General features: G+C 45.2%; 1 protein-coding gene across 1 annotated transcript; it reads left to right on the forward strand.

Moving 5' to 3' along the window:
* The first annotated feature begins 120 nt into the window (after positions 1-120).
* UBR7 (ubiquitin protein ligase E3 component n-recognin 7) lies at positions 121-17,064 on the forward strand. Its single transcript, XM_045823681.1, has 11 exons — positions 121-313; positions 2,530-2,663; positions 3,124-3,184; positions 4,052-4,147; positions 7,434-7,487; positions 7,717-7,822; positions 8,216-8,424; positions 8,587-8,736; positions 9,257-9,419; positions 10,422-10,483; positions 14,862-17,064. The coding sequence occupies exons 1-11, from the start codon at positions 164-166 to the stop codon at positions 14,952-14,954; spliced, it is 1,278 nt and encodes a 425-aa protein (XP_045679637.1). The 5' UTR covers positions 121-163; the 3' UTR covers positions 14,955-17,064.
* Positions 17,065-17,169: the final 105 nt, after the last annotated feature.

The raw sequence follows: 17,169 nt of genomic DNA on the forward strand, positions 1-17,169 counted from the left end.
GAGGAGCGACTTCCGTTTGTTGGAAGTCGCTCCTCCCCTTCCTTGGCTCCTTTTCTTTAGGATTGGTTCGTGGGTCTCAGGACCCGCCTCCTCCGGCCACGCCTCTCGTGGTCGCTTTTCCCGCCTCCGCCGGTGCAAAGCTGTGGTCCTGTGACAGTTGAGGATGGCGGGAGCTGACGGTCCCGGTGGGCGGCAGTCGGAACTGGAGCCCGTGGTATCGCTGGTCGACGTCCTTGAGGAGGACGAGGAGTTGGAGAATGAGGCGTGCGCCGTGCTGGGCGGCAGCGACTCCGAGAAGTGCTCCTATTCGCAGGTGGGCGCGCGGCGGGGGCCTTGCCTCCTTCGGGCTCCCGCGGAACCTTCTCTTCCCCGCAGGACTTGTCCGGTTCCCGCCAGCCGCGGCCGTCTTCCGCGCGGTGGACTGGAGCCGCCGTTCGTCGTAGGCCTCCCCATCCCAGGCCCAGCTGCCCTTTTACCTTCAGCTCGAGTCCAAGATGGACCCCCTCCGCCCTCGGCCCTCCTCCGGCCTCTCAGGATTCTCCAGGCTTTGGCCTTGGGGCAGCTGCTCTTGTCTTCCTCTCTGTCTCTTTTCGGTGCCCGGCTGGTTTTCACGCAACCATTCCCGTGACTCTCATAGCTTCGTCCCTACTTTTCCCACCCTAGAGTATTTATTGGGAACCGAGTGGGAGAGTCAAAGCAGGATTAAAGGAGAGAGCCCTGGGTTTGAAAATCTCCCGGTTGGGCTGGGCTCCTTGACAGTCGGTTCCTTTGCAATTTAGTTTAGCTAGTCGTTTTTGGGGGAGACGAAACAAGTACTGTGTCGTTCTGCAGTCTACCCCGTTGGGGACAGGAATCAGAAGCGCAGATGGCACTGACAAGGGGGTAGGAGGGAGAGAAAGATCTGCTTGAAGAGGAAATTCGGCGTTTGGAAGACGCGAACAAGGATCGGAGGGGGTGTGATGTGGCGTGGTGTGACTCATCTTGTGTATTTCTAGGTGCAAAAATGGATTGAGGTGGGTAGGAGAAAACTAACGAAGGGTGAGCGTTGGGAGGATGAAGAAGTCGTCTTCCGCGGCGGTGGGAGGGAACACTGGGGAGTGAGGACAGTCGTGGGGTCTTTCCGCGGTGTGGGCCGAGGTCACAATACCCCTTGTTGTCATTGACCAGTTGAGTTGACCCTGCGAAGTGGTTAGACTGTGAAATGCGCCTTTTCCTAGAACGCCTTTTCCTTTGCTTGTCTTTAAAAAAAAAAAAAGTCTGTACATAAGCTATTTTTAGAATGTAGTTAGCTTTATAAAAAGGAACTTAAACTTTCTATTGTAGTAAAATATGTGGGAGATTGTACACATCATGTGTAGGGCTTGAAAACAAACCCGCAGAGGTGGGTGCCTGCCCCCCCAGATCGGGAAGTGGAAGGCTGCTCCCTCTCTACAGCTCCCTCCTGCAGGAGGGGGGCAGCAGGATCTGTAAGGGTTTTGCCTGTTGTTCTCTTCTTCAGCTGTTCATTTTAAAACATCTTTAATCTACAAATAAGTTGAAAGAATACTATGAATGCTTGGGTTTCTCTAACATATATTCATCTTTTAACATTTTACATTTACCTTTCTCTTCTTCTTTATAACATACTTTCTCTTTTGTTTGGTGATGAACCATGTGAAAATAAGCTGCAGATGTCGCCACACTGCACCTCTAAGTGTTTCAATATACATCTTCTTTAAAAAAAAGGGGGGAGTTTTTTTTAACGCGTTGGTTTTCTCTTTGGTGGAATCCCAAGCATTTTCCACAGTTGAAGGGTGATACTACATAAGCCTACACGCATTCCCCTCCATTTCCACGTGTTAAAATGATGAAGCAGACCAGATTATTCATAGCTAATTGAAGATATTAAACTTTCCATTATCGTATTTATTTATTTATTTACTTGTAAAAGTTATTTATTTTTAGAGAGAGGGAGAAAGAGAGGAGGAGAAGCATCAGAGGGACCTGACCTGCAACCCAGGCATGTGCCCCGACTCAGAATCAAACCAGTGAGTTTTTGGTTCATAGGCCCGAGTTCAATCTACTGAGCCACACAGGCAGGGCAGAACTTCCCATCATTTTAAGAAAAATTGTATGAAAACAAGCACTAGGAAGGTCCTGGCCGGGCAGCTCAGTTGGTTAGAGCACTGTCCCCATACACTGTTGCGTTCGGACCCCAGTCAGGGCGCTCGCCAGAATCGACCATTGAGCGCACCAGTGAGTGGAACCACAGATCGATGTATTCTCTCTCCTCCCTCCCTCCCCGCCTTCCTCTCTCTGTAAAGTCAATAAATAAAAAAGAGAAAGAAAGAAAACACATTGGTGATAAAAAAACATCCAACAGTGTTTTGGTACTCTTGTATACGCTTTTTTATTAGTGTCTGTGGTTTTGCAGGAAGATCCTGAGGACAGATGATCTGATTTCAGTTATTTCTCAGGTCACAGTAGGGCATTAGGGAGCTATGCCGTATCTCATTGATTCTCTTTTCCAACCTCGGGGCTGTCTTTCAGGGCTTTGTGAAGAGACAAGCACTGTATGCCTGTAGTACGTGCACCCCAGAGGGAGAAGAACCAGCAGGCATTTGCCTCGCTTGCAGTTACGAATGTCACGGAAGTCACAAACTCTTCGAGCTATACACAAAAAGGTAAAGACAGTCAGGTTGGTGCTGAATGCTTTTTAAATGTGCAGATTCCTTCCCAGCTGTGCTTTTTTCTTAAGCTTGCTTTCCCAGTCAAACTGGCTGTGCACTGGTGAAATTTATTATAGTTGTTTCATATAATACTGTTCGAGAAATAGCTTTTCTAGAGGGCCTCTTAAAATATAATTTTGGTACTAACTCAAAGTACTCATCGTTCTCTGCCGTTAATTTACTTGTGTCTCTGGATGTTGTATCGATCATTATCTCTGCATGTTAACTTCTAGAATTATTAAATCTGAAGAAATTCCGTGTTGGAGAAATTCTGAATTGGGACAAATGAGCAGCAACCAAAGCCACTTTTTAGATTCTAGAAATGATTGGAAAGGGATGAGGTTATGATATGAACTTTAAAAAGTCATTAGACTTAAAAGGAAAATTAAAATGGGCTCTTTCTCCTTTGTTTCAGAAATTTTCGTTGTGATTGTGGAAACAGCAAGTTTAAAAATTTGGAATGCAAATTATTTCCTGTAAGTAAGCACTATAACTGTAAATGCACTGAAAATAGCTGAAATTGACATTTGACAGAGTGGATAAAAACCAAACATTTTCCAAAAAAGAAGTTCTTGTGCTTATTCTTTGCAAACAGGCAAATCAATATTAGGCTCCATTTTTTATCCTATTGGAGAACAAAGTAAGCTGTTCAGATCTGTTCAGTATAGGTTGTAATTAAGATGAAATGTTTGGGGGAATGTTCTGTGCAGTGATTCAGGTTTAATTATGTTGCTTGTGCTCGTGTGCTAATGCTGTCACAGCAAAAGCTATGAGTCTAGAAACGTGGATAGACCTTGGTGGTAATGAGTGTGGGCTAGATGCGCACGGGAGGTATTCACTGCTTTTTGGCTAATAAAAACTATGCTCATACAATAACTTAGTGAAATGACAAATGAAAGAAAGGGATTTTATATTATTCAGTCATAATTGTTAAAACTATAATGCTTTCTTCTCCTTTAAAGGTTATTTTTAGACAGTTTTCTTGTTTGTTTTTATTTTTACCTCTTAGAGACCTGGGGACTTTAGCTATTACAGACGGTTGTTAAGAAGTACTTTGAAATTCTAGGCCAATGTCAGCTTACATAGATTGATAATTAATATTTATGATTAACATTTATTACTATTTTATTAGATGAGTACATTACTTTTCCTCCAGTTACTACAAAGAAGGTACAAAAATGAATATTCTTTGTTTCCTGTGTCCTGGAAAAAGTGTCGCTTTAATAGGAGTGAATGGTTTTACTTTGTATATTTAATGCAGAAATTTGTTGAATGCAAGAATGTCATGATGTATGAAATTAGTTAATATTAGGACCTATTATATTGAAATTAATATTTTTCAGGACAAAGCAAAGATAAATTCTGGCAATAAGTACAATGACAACTTCTTTGGATTGTATTGCACTTGCAAGAGACCCTATCCTGACCCTGAAGACGAGGTAGGAGAACGGGGGTTGACGTTTGGGACTGTATGGTCTCTGGCCCTCACTCCTCAGCCTCCTGGCGTGTCTGGGCCTCTGCAGGTGTTCAGGGGAAACTGGGCGATGGTGAAGGGTTCTGGGTTTATCCCTTTTGATGAGTCCGGGCTGGATTTATGACTGGTACAGACCTCAGCTATTCTCATTCTTGTATCACGGGAATGCAGTGCTGAGCAGGACTTTCCCCAAGCCCATACCTGGCTCCTTCCTCTGCCTGCCCGCCTGCTCTGCTCCCCGGAACACTTCCCGAAAAAGGACCTTCAGCTTCTTGCCTCCCTGGAAGGAAAGAGTGTATTTAAATGATCCTTTAAAATTTTTCAGTTCGCAATATACACAAAATTTCCCCTGGCTGGGTAGCTCAGTTGGTTAGAGCATCGTTCCAGTACGCCAAGGTTGCGGGTTCGATCATCAGTCAGGGCACGTGCAAGAAGCAACCAGTGAATGTGTAAATAAGTGGAGTAACAAATCGATATTTCTCTCTCTCCCTGCCTGTCTCTCTCCATAATAAAAATATATGTACACACAAAATTTAAAAAGTTCTTTCTCACGCCTATACCTTCTTTCTCCCAGACATAACCACTGGGTGCGTATATTTTAGACCTCTTTCTGTGCAGTTTACTGTTTCTTTTCTCTTAACAAAATGAAAATTTTATACATTCACTTCTGCAACTTTTCTCACTTGTCAGTGTATCTTTAACAAGCCATAAGTTAGTTACCTAAGTATTCTTTTTTTTTTTTTTAAGGAAATTGTTTCTTTTTTTTTTTTTAAGATTTTATTTATATTTAGAGAGGGAAGGGAGGGAGGGAGAGAGAGAAACATCAATGTGCGGTTGCTGGGGTCCGCGGCCTGCAACCCAGGCATGTACCCTGACTGGGAATCGAACCTGTGATGCTTTGGTTCACAGCCCGCGCTCAATCCACTGAGCTACGCCAGCCAGGGCACTTACCTAAGTATCCTGTAGCAGAACAGCATTTTCTATTTTTTCAGTATTATGAAGAAGGCTACTATGGTGAATACACTTACTTATACAGTAATATAAATGGGTGAACTCCAGCAGGATTTATGTAGAATGGATACCTAGAGGTAGAATTGATGGGTCAAAGGATATCTGTGTTTAAAATTGTGATCAGCCCTGGCTGGTGTGGCCAGTGGATCAAGTGTCAGCCTGAGAACCAAAGGGTCGTTGGTTCGATTCCCAGTCAAGGCACATGCCTAGGTTGCAGCCCAGGTCCCTAGTTGGTGGTGTGTGAGAGGCAACTACACATTGGTGTTTCCCTCTCTTTCTCCCTCCCTTTCTCTAAAAATAAATACATAAAATCTTGAAAAAATATATATATAATTGTGATCATGTCTGTGAAAAGGGTTTAACCACCAATAGAGTGTGGCAGTTTTTTCACCAAAAGTCTTGTCATCCTTACATATTACCAATTTGTTAAAATTTTGCCATTCTAATAGATGAACATTATCTTTAAAAAATTTTCTTTCCTTAATCATGAGTGAGATTATGCATCTTTTCATGAGTTTATTGGAAATTTGTAATAACCTTCTATCTGAACTGTTCTTTCACGTCTGGCCCATAGTGTGTCATTGGGTTGGATTTTGTGTATTTACTGATTTGAAAGGAGTCTTTTTATTTATTTATTTTTTAAAAAGTTTTTTATTTATTTTATTTTTAGAGACAGAAGGGAGGGAGATAGAGGGAAACATCAACGTGTGGTTGCTGGGGGTTATGGCCTGCAACACAGGAATGTACCCTGGCTGGGAATCGAACCTGCGACACTTCAGTTCGCAGCCCACGCTCAATCCACTGAGCTACACCAGCCAGGGCGAGAGGAGTCTTTTTATTTAGATAAATTAGTTTTTTGCCATCTTCCTTTTGTCTTAGAATTTTAATTATTTAACCAAATTATTTAGAGGAAAAAATTAAAGATCTGTAAGTTAGCAAAGATAAAACCTTAAAATTGAATATTTTAGGGTATGGCATAAAGTTTTATAACACTTTTTTTGAGTCAATAAATTGATCAGGTCAGTGAAAGACAAACACCACACGATCTCACTTATATGTGGAATCTAACGAGCAAAATAACTGATGAACGAAACAGGAACAGAGGCATGAATACATGGAACAGACTGACAGCTGTCAGGCGGGAGGCGGGAGGAGGGGCCTGGATGAAAGAAGGTGAAGGGATTGGCTGAAGAACATATGCATGACCCATGGGCATGGACAGGAGCCTGGTGTTGGGCTGGGAGGAGGAGAGGGAAGGGCTGGGTGGAGGTGGGTGAAGGGGGAGTGGAATAGGGGCACCTGTGATAGTGCGGACAGTAAAACTGCAGGCAGCCCTGGCCACCTGGCTCAGTCGGTTGGAGCATTGTCTCGTACACCAAAAGGCTGCAGGTTTGATTCCCGGTCAGGGCACAAACTTAGGCTTCAGGTTCACTCTCCAGGTGGGGCACGTACATGAGGCAACCTGTTGGTGTTTCTCTCTCACGTCAGCGTCTGTCTGTCTCTCGTCAATAAACGTATCCTCAGTTGAGAATTTAAAAAACAGATAAATTGATCAAGGCAGAAGAAAGAATAAAGCTGACTTTTTAATATATACGTATATACACACACATATATGTGGGGTTTTTTTCCTGTAAGATACCAGTAATAGAGAACAGACCGAATAACATCGGAATGTTAATCAATAGCTATGAAAGCCTGGGAATGAAAGGAAAATCATTCTAAAAATATTTGATGCCCTATGGTATATACTTTTTTAGGTCAGAATTTATTTATTTAACTTATTTAGGTTAGGGAAGTTGTGGCTGTCCATATTATCAAGAGAGTGTAACATTTATTTTTCAGTATTTAATACCATGATGTGGTAAAAAGTCCCAGTTGTCATAGTCCATATTGGTTAATTCATATTACCTCCCTGGGCGTGGGTTTCCATAAAATGAGGACGCGTTACTTATTTAGAAAGGTTTGTGAGAATCGGGTGTTAAGCAACTCGTGAAAGAGCTTCGACATCTGTTTGCAAACTGCCTGCCACACTGGAACCCCTCCGTAGCCCCAGTTCGTCTGGAATGGCCCCTCTCCGTCCCTTGGTCTGCTGTCTTTCCTGTCTCCTCGGGTGCCCCACGGGTAGCGGTCTCACGGATTGAGTGGAGAAGTAGTTAGTATCTAATTTTGTGTGCCAGATTGACTTCCATGGCCCGGAACTCAGTGGGATCACTAACATTCAAACTGCTTTTCCACGCCAGGTTCCAGACGAAATGATCCAGTGCGTGGTCTGTGAAGACTGGTTCCACGGAAGGGTAAGGAGAGTGCTTGCCTTTTAGGGCCATTGTCTTCACCAAAGCAGAAAAGCTCTTCTCTTTTTGAATTGTTACCACCAACAGTCTGTCATACACTATAGTTACTCTTCTAAAAATATACAGTAAAGATATGATGGGTGTGCTTTTGCAGTACTTGTTTGTAAAACAGCGAGCATTTTGGACAGCCTGGAGGTCACACGGAAAATAACTCAGTTCCCCGTGTCCGTAGCACCTTGGCGCCGCGCCCCCGGAGAGCGGGGACTTCCAGGAGATGGTGTGCCAGGCCTGCATGCGGCGCTGCTGTTTCCTGTGGGCCTACGCCGCCCAGCTGGCAGGTGGGCGTCTCCGTGGGCTGGGGTGCCCCAGGCTTGTTCTCGTCGGATGACTGCGTTCAGTCCGGACTTGTGTTTAAAGGTTGTATTTATTTTAGGGAAGGGAGGGAGAGAGGGAGAGAAACACTGATGAGTGAGAGAGAGATCGATCAGTTGCTTCTCGCACACCCCCAACTGGGGACTGGCCCGCAACCCAGGCATGTGCCCTGACTGGGAATCAAACCGGCGACCCTTCGGTTTACAGCTGGCGCTCAGTCCCCTGAGCCACACCAGCCAGGGTTGAGGTGTCTTTTAATCAGGTGAAGTGGTTTCGTTGCCTAAAAGGTCTGTGTGTGTGTGTGTGTGTGTGTGTGTGTGTGTGTGTGTGTGTGTGGTGTGTTTTTATTGACCCGGCAGTAACCAAACTGTCTGCTGAGGATGATGGGTTGGCTCTGAACGTCGATGGAGTAGGTGATCAGGAAGTGAGCAAGCCTGAAAACGGAGGTCATCAAGACAGCGTCCTTGAAGAGGATGCTCCAGGACGTGCAAAGGACGCTGTCAAGGAAGTTAAAGCAGATCAGGCGAATGAACCATGTACCAGCTCTAGTGCTGAACCTGATCTCCAGGTAATGAAGTAGGAGGCATAAAGGAAATTAAACTTAACCAAAATTAGTTCTGTAGCTGTATAGCTTTGGATTTCAATTATATACTTTGCCTAAAGAAATCTCCTTCCAAATATAAACTATGATAGGTTTAAAAACATACTTCAAAACTTAATTTTATTCCAGACAGTGTTGAAGAATCAGTGTCTCAACCCCGAGTCACAGTCTGGCTGCAGACTTCAGGAGCTTGCAGCTAAGCATTGTGTGAAGAAGGACTCTGCCACCTACTGGCCCCTGAACTGGCGCAGGAAGCTGTGCACTTGCAAAGACTGCATGGTGAGTGCCTGATCAAGTGCAGTGTTAGTGTGTTTTGTGGACTAATGTCTAAATAATATCTGAAAAGTGTATTTATGAAATTGATGTTAGAAGTATAGAGAAGTTTAAAAATTTTGTATTAAGCAAATTTATGAAATATTATTTTCAATATAAATGCTTGTGGAAGAAATGAAGAACTATGCATTATTTTTATTTACTTATCTTCATTTCAGTGGAAAAATAGCAATTTTTAGCTTTTTTATATTGTAGAATTGCTTGAAAACAAATTGCTTGAGAGTTACAGTAAGTCATTCGTTTTTAAATAAAGATCCCTTAGATAATACAGTATCTGCTAGGAAGTTAGGAGATTTCTAAAAGATTTGGGTAAAAAGAGTAAATCACTCAAGCAATTCTGGTAAAAGGCTCAGGTTTTTCTGCAGTTAATCTAAAAAAGTCTAAATTTGTAGTGATTGTCATGAGGTTGACTTTCTGAGAATAACATGCTCTCTAATGGGGAAACCGTGGTTTTATTTTTTTAAAGAAAATGTATGGCGATCTCGATGTCCTGTTCCTGACAGATGAATGTGACACAGTTCTGGCTTATGAAAACAAGGGCAAGGTTGACCAGGCGGCCGACAGGACAGACCCTTTAATGGACACCCTCAACAGCATGAACCGAGTCCAACAAGTGGAGCTCATTTGTGGTAAATTCTGTTTGAGAGAATTCATCAAGCTCCAAAGTTTCCTTGACTAGTGAAAAGTATATGTATAAGGAGGACATCTATAATACCTATTAACTAAATACAAAGAAAGTTTACATTTGAAGTTTTATAGCAGATTTCCGCTGTACTCAAGTAAGGGACACGTTGCTGGGTATTTGGTTGCTGCTACCGTCGAGTCAGTTGCCTGCTGGGATAATGACGTGCCTGAGAAACCACAGTGTGTGCTGCTTTTTGACTAAGGGTAGACGTGTGAGTCAAGACTATTAGAGAAGGAATTTCTTTTTTCATCCGATGAAAACTAGTTTTCATTGGAGTGTTACGCGCCACCTTCCCGACGGTTCTGGAGGTGGCCGCAGCGGCGCGCAGCAGGCTCCTGGGGGAAGGCGCCCCGCACTCGCACTGCGAGCCTCCGAGCCTGCCGCTTGTCTCTCGGTGGCTCCTCTCCCCGCCGGCGTCTGCGGGGCCGCCGCCGCCTCCTTTGTGCCCCTTCGGTGGCATCCATCGTCTCCGTCTTTCATTTGTGACTGTTTGGTGGATTTCCCGTGGCCTTTATTAGACTAAAAGCTTCCCGAGGATGGGGGTTCCATATAAATGGTTTTCGTAGCCCCGGAGGCGCTGCAGAAATAATACAGGTTGTCGAGTGACCGGACAAGTTTTAAAGCTGCTTGTTCGCCAGATCTGAGGTGACTTCAAATATTGGGGTTCCAGAGAGATTGGAAATCCTCAGCTAATCTCTTCTGAAGTGAGGTTTTCTCTGGTTTTTGAATTTTTCAATAAGAAAAGTGAAAGTATCATTTTTGATACCAAAATGAAGGGATTTGGGAGAAACTGGGAAAAAGATTCCTTTGCAGGTTTCATTTAAAGAAAAATTGGAACTATTAACTAAGAAATTTAAATTGTTAACTACAATTTAAACTGTATACTTAAATGTCGGTTTTTGTTCCTAAAAGCAAATGGCTTATCTATTTCGTTGTCTCGATTTAGAATATAACGACTTGAAGACTGAACTGAAAGACTATCTCAAGAGATTTGCCGATGAAGGAACAGTAAGTTGAGTTAAAAGAATTTGAATCATAGCCTTGCCTATTTTGAGTAAACTTTATTTTCTTTGTTGAAAAAAAAATGTGCATCTTAGCGCTGGCTGGTGTGGCTCAGTGGACTGAACGCCGGCCCACAAACCAAAGGGCTGCCGGTTCGATTCCCGGCCAGGGCACTCGCCTGGGTTGCGGGCCAGGTTCCCAGTGAGGGGGCTCGAGAGAGGCAGCCAATTGATATATCTCCTTTCCTTTCTCTCTCTCTCTAAATATAAATAAAATCTTTAAAAACACAGAAGAAAAGTGCCCCTTAAACCGGATGCTTGAGAGTTGAGTGCAGGCAGCGCTAGCGGACATCAGTGAGAGGCGGTGAGCTCCCGCAGACCTGCCGCAGTGCCCGTCCTTCCCAGCCTGGGCCAGGAGGGATGCGGGGCAGAGCGGTCGCCCAGGATCTGAGCTGCAGCTCAGGAGGAGGCCGCTGGGTCGGCCACGTGGATTCTGCTGACCTGACCTTCGTTGGAGGAAGGACCCTTGGAAGAGGAAAGAAAACTGACCAGGCAGGACACATTTGAAGCCAGGCCCCATTTGGGGGTTCCCGGTTCTATAAAGTAAAAGAGCGTCATGATCAGGGGCCGAAACATTTCTCTCCAGCAAGAAAAATCTGTGCGCTCGTGAGGGGGTCGCTGACTCGGCGTGTGAAATGCTTTAAACAGTGATCCAGGGAATGTACAAGTGCTTCCTGGCCCTTTGCTATTCGTTTGGCCCTTTGCAATGAGTTTTCCCTTAACTGCTTTTCTATCTTCCTAAGGCAGCTATAAAACAAAAGTTACCTTTTCTTTTCACGGCCTAAGGTTTATCCTCAGGGACAGTGTGTGTTTTCCTCTGTTACCGCCAGGCGAGCAAGTCCAGTCAGACGTGGGTCTCCTGGGAGAAGTCTCCTGGGAGAAGTCTCCGCTGGGCCACGCTAGGTCCTTCTCCTCTTTTTCACAAACATGGGAAGGACTTGCAGCTGCCTGCATTTCTGGGCAGGGTGGCAGTGCTGCCTCTCTGCACAACGAATAGTAAACTCGGAAGTTAGAAGAGCCTTCTCTTAAATACTTTTCTCACTTTTCAGAGTGTGTTCTTCACCGTCGCTGAAAGCACCTTCCTGCTTCCCAACAGTTCTTAAACTAGAGTCGTTCTGGGTTTTTTTTTTTGCTTGTTAATTTCATGTATTCCTTTTTCACATATTGAGTTTCAGTAACAACCATTCATGCTGATCTTACAATATATGAAATTGGGAAGAATTGGAGAACCAACTTTGCATGTAGCATTAAAAATGGTGTCTGTGTCATCACTGAGTTTTACAGAGTCATTACTTCTGTTGCGAAGGCTCTCGTCTGGTTAGTGTAGGCTCACGCTACTCTCGCGGGAACTAAGGGCGAGCACGTCCAGCGGGTTTAAGGTCTGCACCGTCCGTGGACACTGGCGGTCTTTCAGGTGTGTCCAGCGTGGGCTCTTGTGCGGTTTGTGGTCGCAGTACTCTTTGTTCATTCTGCTTTACACGTGCACACTTCAAATCACACAAAAGAGAAAAAGACATGTTGTCTTTTTCCATTCACATTTGTAACAGTTTTATTCACAGTTTTCACATGCGTCCTTAACATAGAGATCTTTGTTATCACTAGAGTCACTCTATGAGCCTATTACGAAGGTAAGAGAGAATTTTTAGTCTGACTGATGATTTGACAGGCCAGGAAATACTATTTTTATGTTATTTGTTCCATGACATTGCTAACTGGATCTTTACCAGACAGAACCCTTAAGTTGATGTAAGAGCTATCTTGTTGGTTTTATTTGTCCACAGAAGATAATGCTAGAGAACTTCTGGACTGCCTCTGTTTAATGTTTGTGGCTATTATAAAAACCACTTAGAACCCACAAGTTTTCTGAGACAAGTTTTCTGAGACAAATCAGTCATTCATTATTTAACCCAAGAATTTTTCTTTAACGTTTCTACTTTGCATGTTAGCTGTGACCATTTCAGAATGTCTAGAAACTAAAAATTGCATGTTCTTTTTTTTTTTTAATTAAAAAAAGATTTTATTTATTTGTAGAGAGAGGGTAAGGAAAGGAAAAAGAGAGGGAGAGAAACATTGATGTGTGGTTGCATCTTGCATGCCCCCAACTGGGGACCTGGCCCACAACTCAGGCATGTGCCTGACTGGGAATCGAACCAGTGACCCTTTGGTTCACAGGCTGGCACTCAATCCACGGAGCCACACCAGCCAGGTAAAAATTAGGCAGTTAATTTGTGTGCTTTTAGGTCTCCCGCAATATCCTTGCAGGAGAACTGTTTTCCTTTCATTGCCCTTCAGTGTAGAATGTTTGTGATCCAAGGTAAGGATAAGTCCTTCCTATTGGAACTCCCAGGGATCCTGTTTACTAGCATTTTATAAGTGTAGACTTCCAAGCCATTTAGCCAAGTACTTCAGAGCTTTGGCCTTGGTTATTTCAGAATGTTAGCCATCCGGATCTTGAATCTGTTAGGGATTCTAATTCCTCAGTGGTTGACCAGCAGTGTTACGCTTAGTGCTTGTGAGACTGGCATATCACCTGCTGCTCTCTGGTGGAGTACTGGCCGAATGTTAGGCTCTTCCACTAGAGGATTAGTGAGTATCTTATCCTAACCCCAGAAAGGTCTCCCAGTGAGCATGCTGTTACATGCACAGGTCAGCAGCGCTGACCCCTGGGGAGTGAGCGCTGGAGCTTTCACTTTGTTCCCGGGTAATCGTCCTCCTGCCTTTCTCCCTCTTGCTCGCAGGATTTACTACTTTCTCTCTCTTTCCTGCCCCGCCTTAACTTCTTCATAACAATAAGCACGTATGACCTTCATAGTTAAAAAGTAATTAAACCTGCCCTGGCTGGCGTAGCTCAGTGGATTGAGTGCGGGCTGTGAATCAGTGTCGCAGGTTCGATTCCCAGCCAGGGTACATGCCTGGGTTGCAGGCCATGACCCCCAGCAACCGCACGTTGATGTTTCTCTCTATCTCCCTGCCTTGCCTCTCTAAAAATAAATAAATAATTTTTTCAAAATGTAATTAAACCTGTCTTGTGATGGCCGTTGGAGAGCTTTAGATCGGATCACTGGCAAGACTGGCTCTTGGGGTGAGCAGGGACTCCTGGGCTGTCCTCATTTAATTTTCATGCATGTGTTCCCGTTGTCTTTCTTTCTTTTTTTAATATTTTGTTTTGATTATATCGCAAACACCTTTGTATCATGCGCCAATCCTTTTTCCAATACAGTGGAAAATAAATTTCTCATTCTTATCGCATAAAATGGATATCCATTTACTAAGAGTAGTGCTTCTATAGTTTTTGCCTATTGTTGTTGTTGTTGTTGCTGTTTATATACAAGCATCTTTAATTTTGGACTCTTGAAGAGAGAAAAGTTTTTAGGTTCCTTTTTTTCAGGAAAGAAAAAAGCACAGCTATCAAAACAAAACACTTCTATTGTTTGTTTGTTGTGAGTGCTCGCGTGGAGCCGAAGGACATTCCCGGAACACAGCTGTGGGATGAGACAGAGCAGTTGTCTGGGAGACTTTTGAGTTCTCAGTTTTTGTGCTGGCTCTGACAGTTTGTTTTTTTTTTTAAGATTTTATTTATTTATTTTTAGAGAGGGGAAGGGAGGGAGAAGGAGAGGCAGAGAAACATCGATCAGTTGCCTCTCACACACACGCCCAACTTAGGGACCTGGCCTGCAACCCAGCCGCGTGCCCTGACCGGGACACCTTTCTGGTCGCAGGACAACGCCCAGCCCACTGAGCCACACCGGCCAGGGATCTCTCTCTCCCTTTTTTTTTTTTTAAGATTTTATTTATTTATTTTTAGAGAGGGAAGGGAGGGAGAAAGAGAGAGGAAGAGAAACATCAATGTGCGGTTGCTGGGGGCCGTGGCCTGCAACCCAGGCATGTACCCTGACTGGGAATCGAACTTGCGACACTTTGGTTCGCAGCCTGCGCTCGAGATCTCTTCTCATTAACATTTATTGAGAACTTACTATGTGTTGAGAGTGTTCTGCAGGCATTATTTCTCGTCCCTTCAAATGACCGTGGCGCAGAGGTGCTGCCTCTAGCATCCTGTGCGCACTGTGCACGGTGAAACCGAGTGCGGGGCTGGAGCCCAAGCTCGGCACCGTCCGCTGCTCTGCCCCTGCTCCGCCCGCCGTGGGGCTCCGAACAGGCCGCTCTCTCCGAGCCTGGGTGAACGCTGTAAAATGGAGATAGCCTAATTAATTACCCATTAAAATAATTCTTACCAGCAGTATTGTTCGGCTCGTTCGTGAGTGTTATGACCGGTTATTGCTATTGTGATACAGTTCCCTTTCCTAATCTTTGCTTTTCATCAACAGGTTGTAAAGAGAGAGGACATCCAGCAGTTCTTTGAAGAATTTCAGTCAAAGAAGAGAAGAAGAGTGGATGGGATGCAGTACTATTGCAGCTAGAGTGGGGCGTGGCGCCCTCTCATCCAGGCCGGTGACAATGCCACTCACTGTTGCAGGAATAAAAGAGGCCTATTTCACATTCGCTCCTCTCCCCGTCCTCTTTGGAGAGGCCTCCTCCCCCGACCTTGAGCTCCCCTCACTCCTCGGCTGCAGTGGCCACAGCGTCTGCGCTGATTTCACAACCAGCCTTCTTCCGGCTCAGCCAAAAGCAGCTCATTCCACAGACTTCAGCCCCCACCATTCCCCGTGTCTACCCAGGGTTATTTGCTTTTAACTTTTAAGGAGTTCCATTTGGTTTTGAGAAAGTAAACTAGTTTCTTTTCTAAATTTTTGGTGTTTAACTCCCGAATGTATCTACTCTGCCGCAGAGCTGTCGTCTTCCAGGACCTGCTCTGGGGGCCTCTTCCTGCCGGCGAGGACCTGGCTGGGTCCCCTCACCCCTGTGATCGTGGTGCCTTGGGTCACAGCTTCCTCAAGCCTGGTCTGCTCCTCTTCTCACGTGCCTCCTCTCTGAGGCTTGGTCACTGCTTAGAAGGATCTCGAAACTCGCCTCCTCTGGGCCCATCCTCTCGAGTAGCCAGGACTGCTGGTTTTGTGGCCTGGATGTCTGTTACAGGCCAGGAGATTGACTGACGGCAGGATTGAGGAAGCTAACCTTTGATACGAATTTTACTAATAAATTTAAAGTGACCGTCTCATTCGCAGTTCTGCTCGCACTGGCGTATTCGAACTCAGTACCGTAGAGCTCACGGGGCTTCCCGAGAATACTGCCAGCACGGCGTCCCTCTGCTCTGCCTAGAAACGAGACCGGCACTCCCCTGGGAAGCCGTGGTGGTTTACAGAGGCCTCTGGATTTCTTTATATTATCAGGGATACGCTAAGCATATATTAAAAACAAACCTATTTTGATATTGTTCTGTTGCGAAAATGTTATTAGAACCCCGATAAATTATTTCTCCCTTTAAATTGTGCTGAAGAGAAAAAGATACTGGCTTAGCTCACTGGTGCGGGGCAGGGCAGTGCGCGCCCCGTTCCGGGAGAGGCAGGGTGTGTGGGAGAGGCCAGACAAGACCCCGGGCTGCGCGCATGATGAGCTTGATGTATATAAGTGTTCATGCCCATAGCTGGTTCCCTAACGACTGGGAGATCGTTCGAAGAACCTCATGGAATGTGTAAAACCCATTTGAAGGGAAGTCCTTTCAGCTGGTTTGGAATTTCCTTGAAGTCCCTCAGTCAGTGTGGAAGACACCTTTTGATACCGTTGCACTCTCCCCCTGGAGGGCGGAGGCCTTCCCTGGCAGTAGATGACACTTGGAGGTGTGTGGCTGCAAGTATCCGAGCCTCTGGGGCCACGCGTGTTTCAAATACTCCTCGGTTCGGCAGCCACTTGGACGAGGGCCCGCCGATCCCCGAATGAGCCGAGTGGGAACCGCAGGGCCTCCCTCCCCTTTCTGCCTCGCACCTCCCACTCCCAGGTCCTCGGGGAGAGCTGCGTGCGGAGCTAGAAGGTCCCGCGGCCGCAGGAGATGCCCGCGTGCCCTGGGCCGGCCTTGCAGAGAGAAAGGGTCAACAGGCTGGGGGGAAAGGTCAGGGCGTCTTTGCCGTGGAGTTTCCAGCTGGGGGGACTCTTCCCAAGTCAGGATTTCTGCGCCCCCCTCTGCAAGGCTGCCCAGGTGGGTCGTTGTGGCCTGCAAGCGTGTGCATCTTCTCAAACGTCTGACTACCAGAAGGTCCTCCGGACAGGTCAGGACCCGGTCTCAGAGGTGACGCGCTGCTGTACCACAGTTCCAGTCGCCTGGTGCCGAAGGGCTAGTTTTATGAAGGGTACTGTTCCTTCTTTTATATTAACCAGAAAACCTCTTTTTTTACCTTTTCTTCACAACTAGTTTTCTTATTGACTGTTACGGGACCGTCTCTTCCTGTAGAGACTGATTCTGGCCAACATGTGGCAGTTAATGCATGTTTTATGCAACAGAAGAATATGGTATTAGTTGCTTTTAAGGAATTCTGGCATTGTATGTCCATTTTTGTAGAATTGTTACTGGACTTATAATTGCATACTAAACTTCAATCAGGTTTCTGTAAAATTAAATAAAGCCAATTCAAAATAGTGGCTTTTGATTGCTTGTAGTCATTCAAACGTACACAAACCTCCCGTTGCCGTCTACCTGAAAATGAGTATGCGTCCTGTCCAGGTGGGGGCTGCTTCGTCCCT

This window comes from Phyllostomus hastatus, unplaced genomic scaffold (genome assembly GCF_019186645.2).
Source record: "Phyllostomus hastatus isolate PE091 unplaced genomic scaffold, TTU_PhHast_1.1 phas_scaffold_501, whole genome shotgun sequence".
Classification (NCBI taxonomy): Eukaryota; Metazoa; Chordata; class Mammalia; order Chiroptera; family Phyllostomidae; genus Phyllostomus; species Phyllostomus hastatus.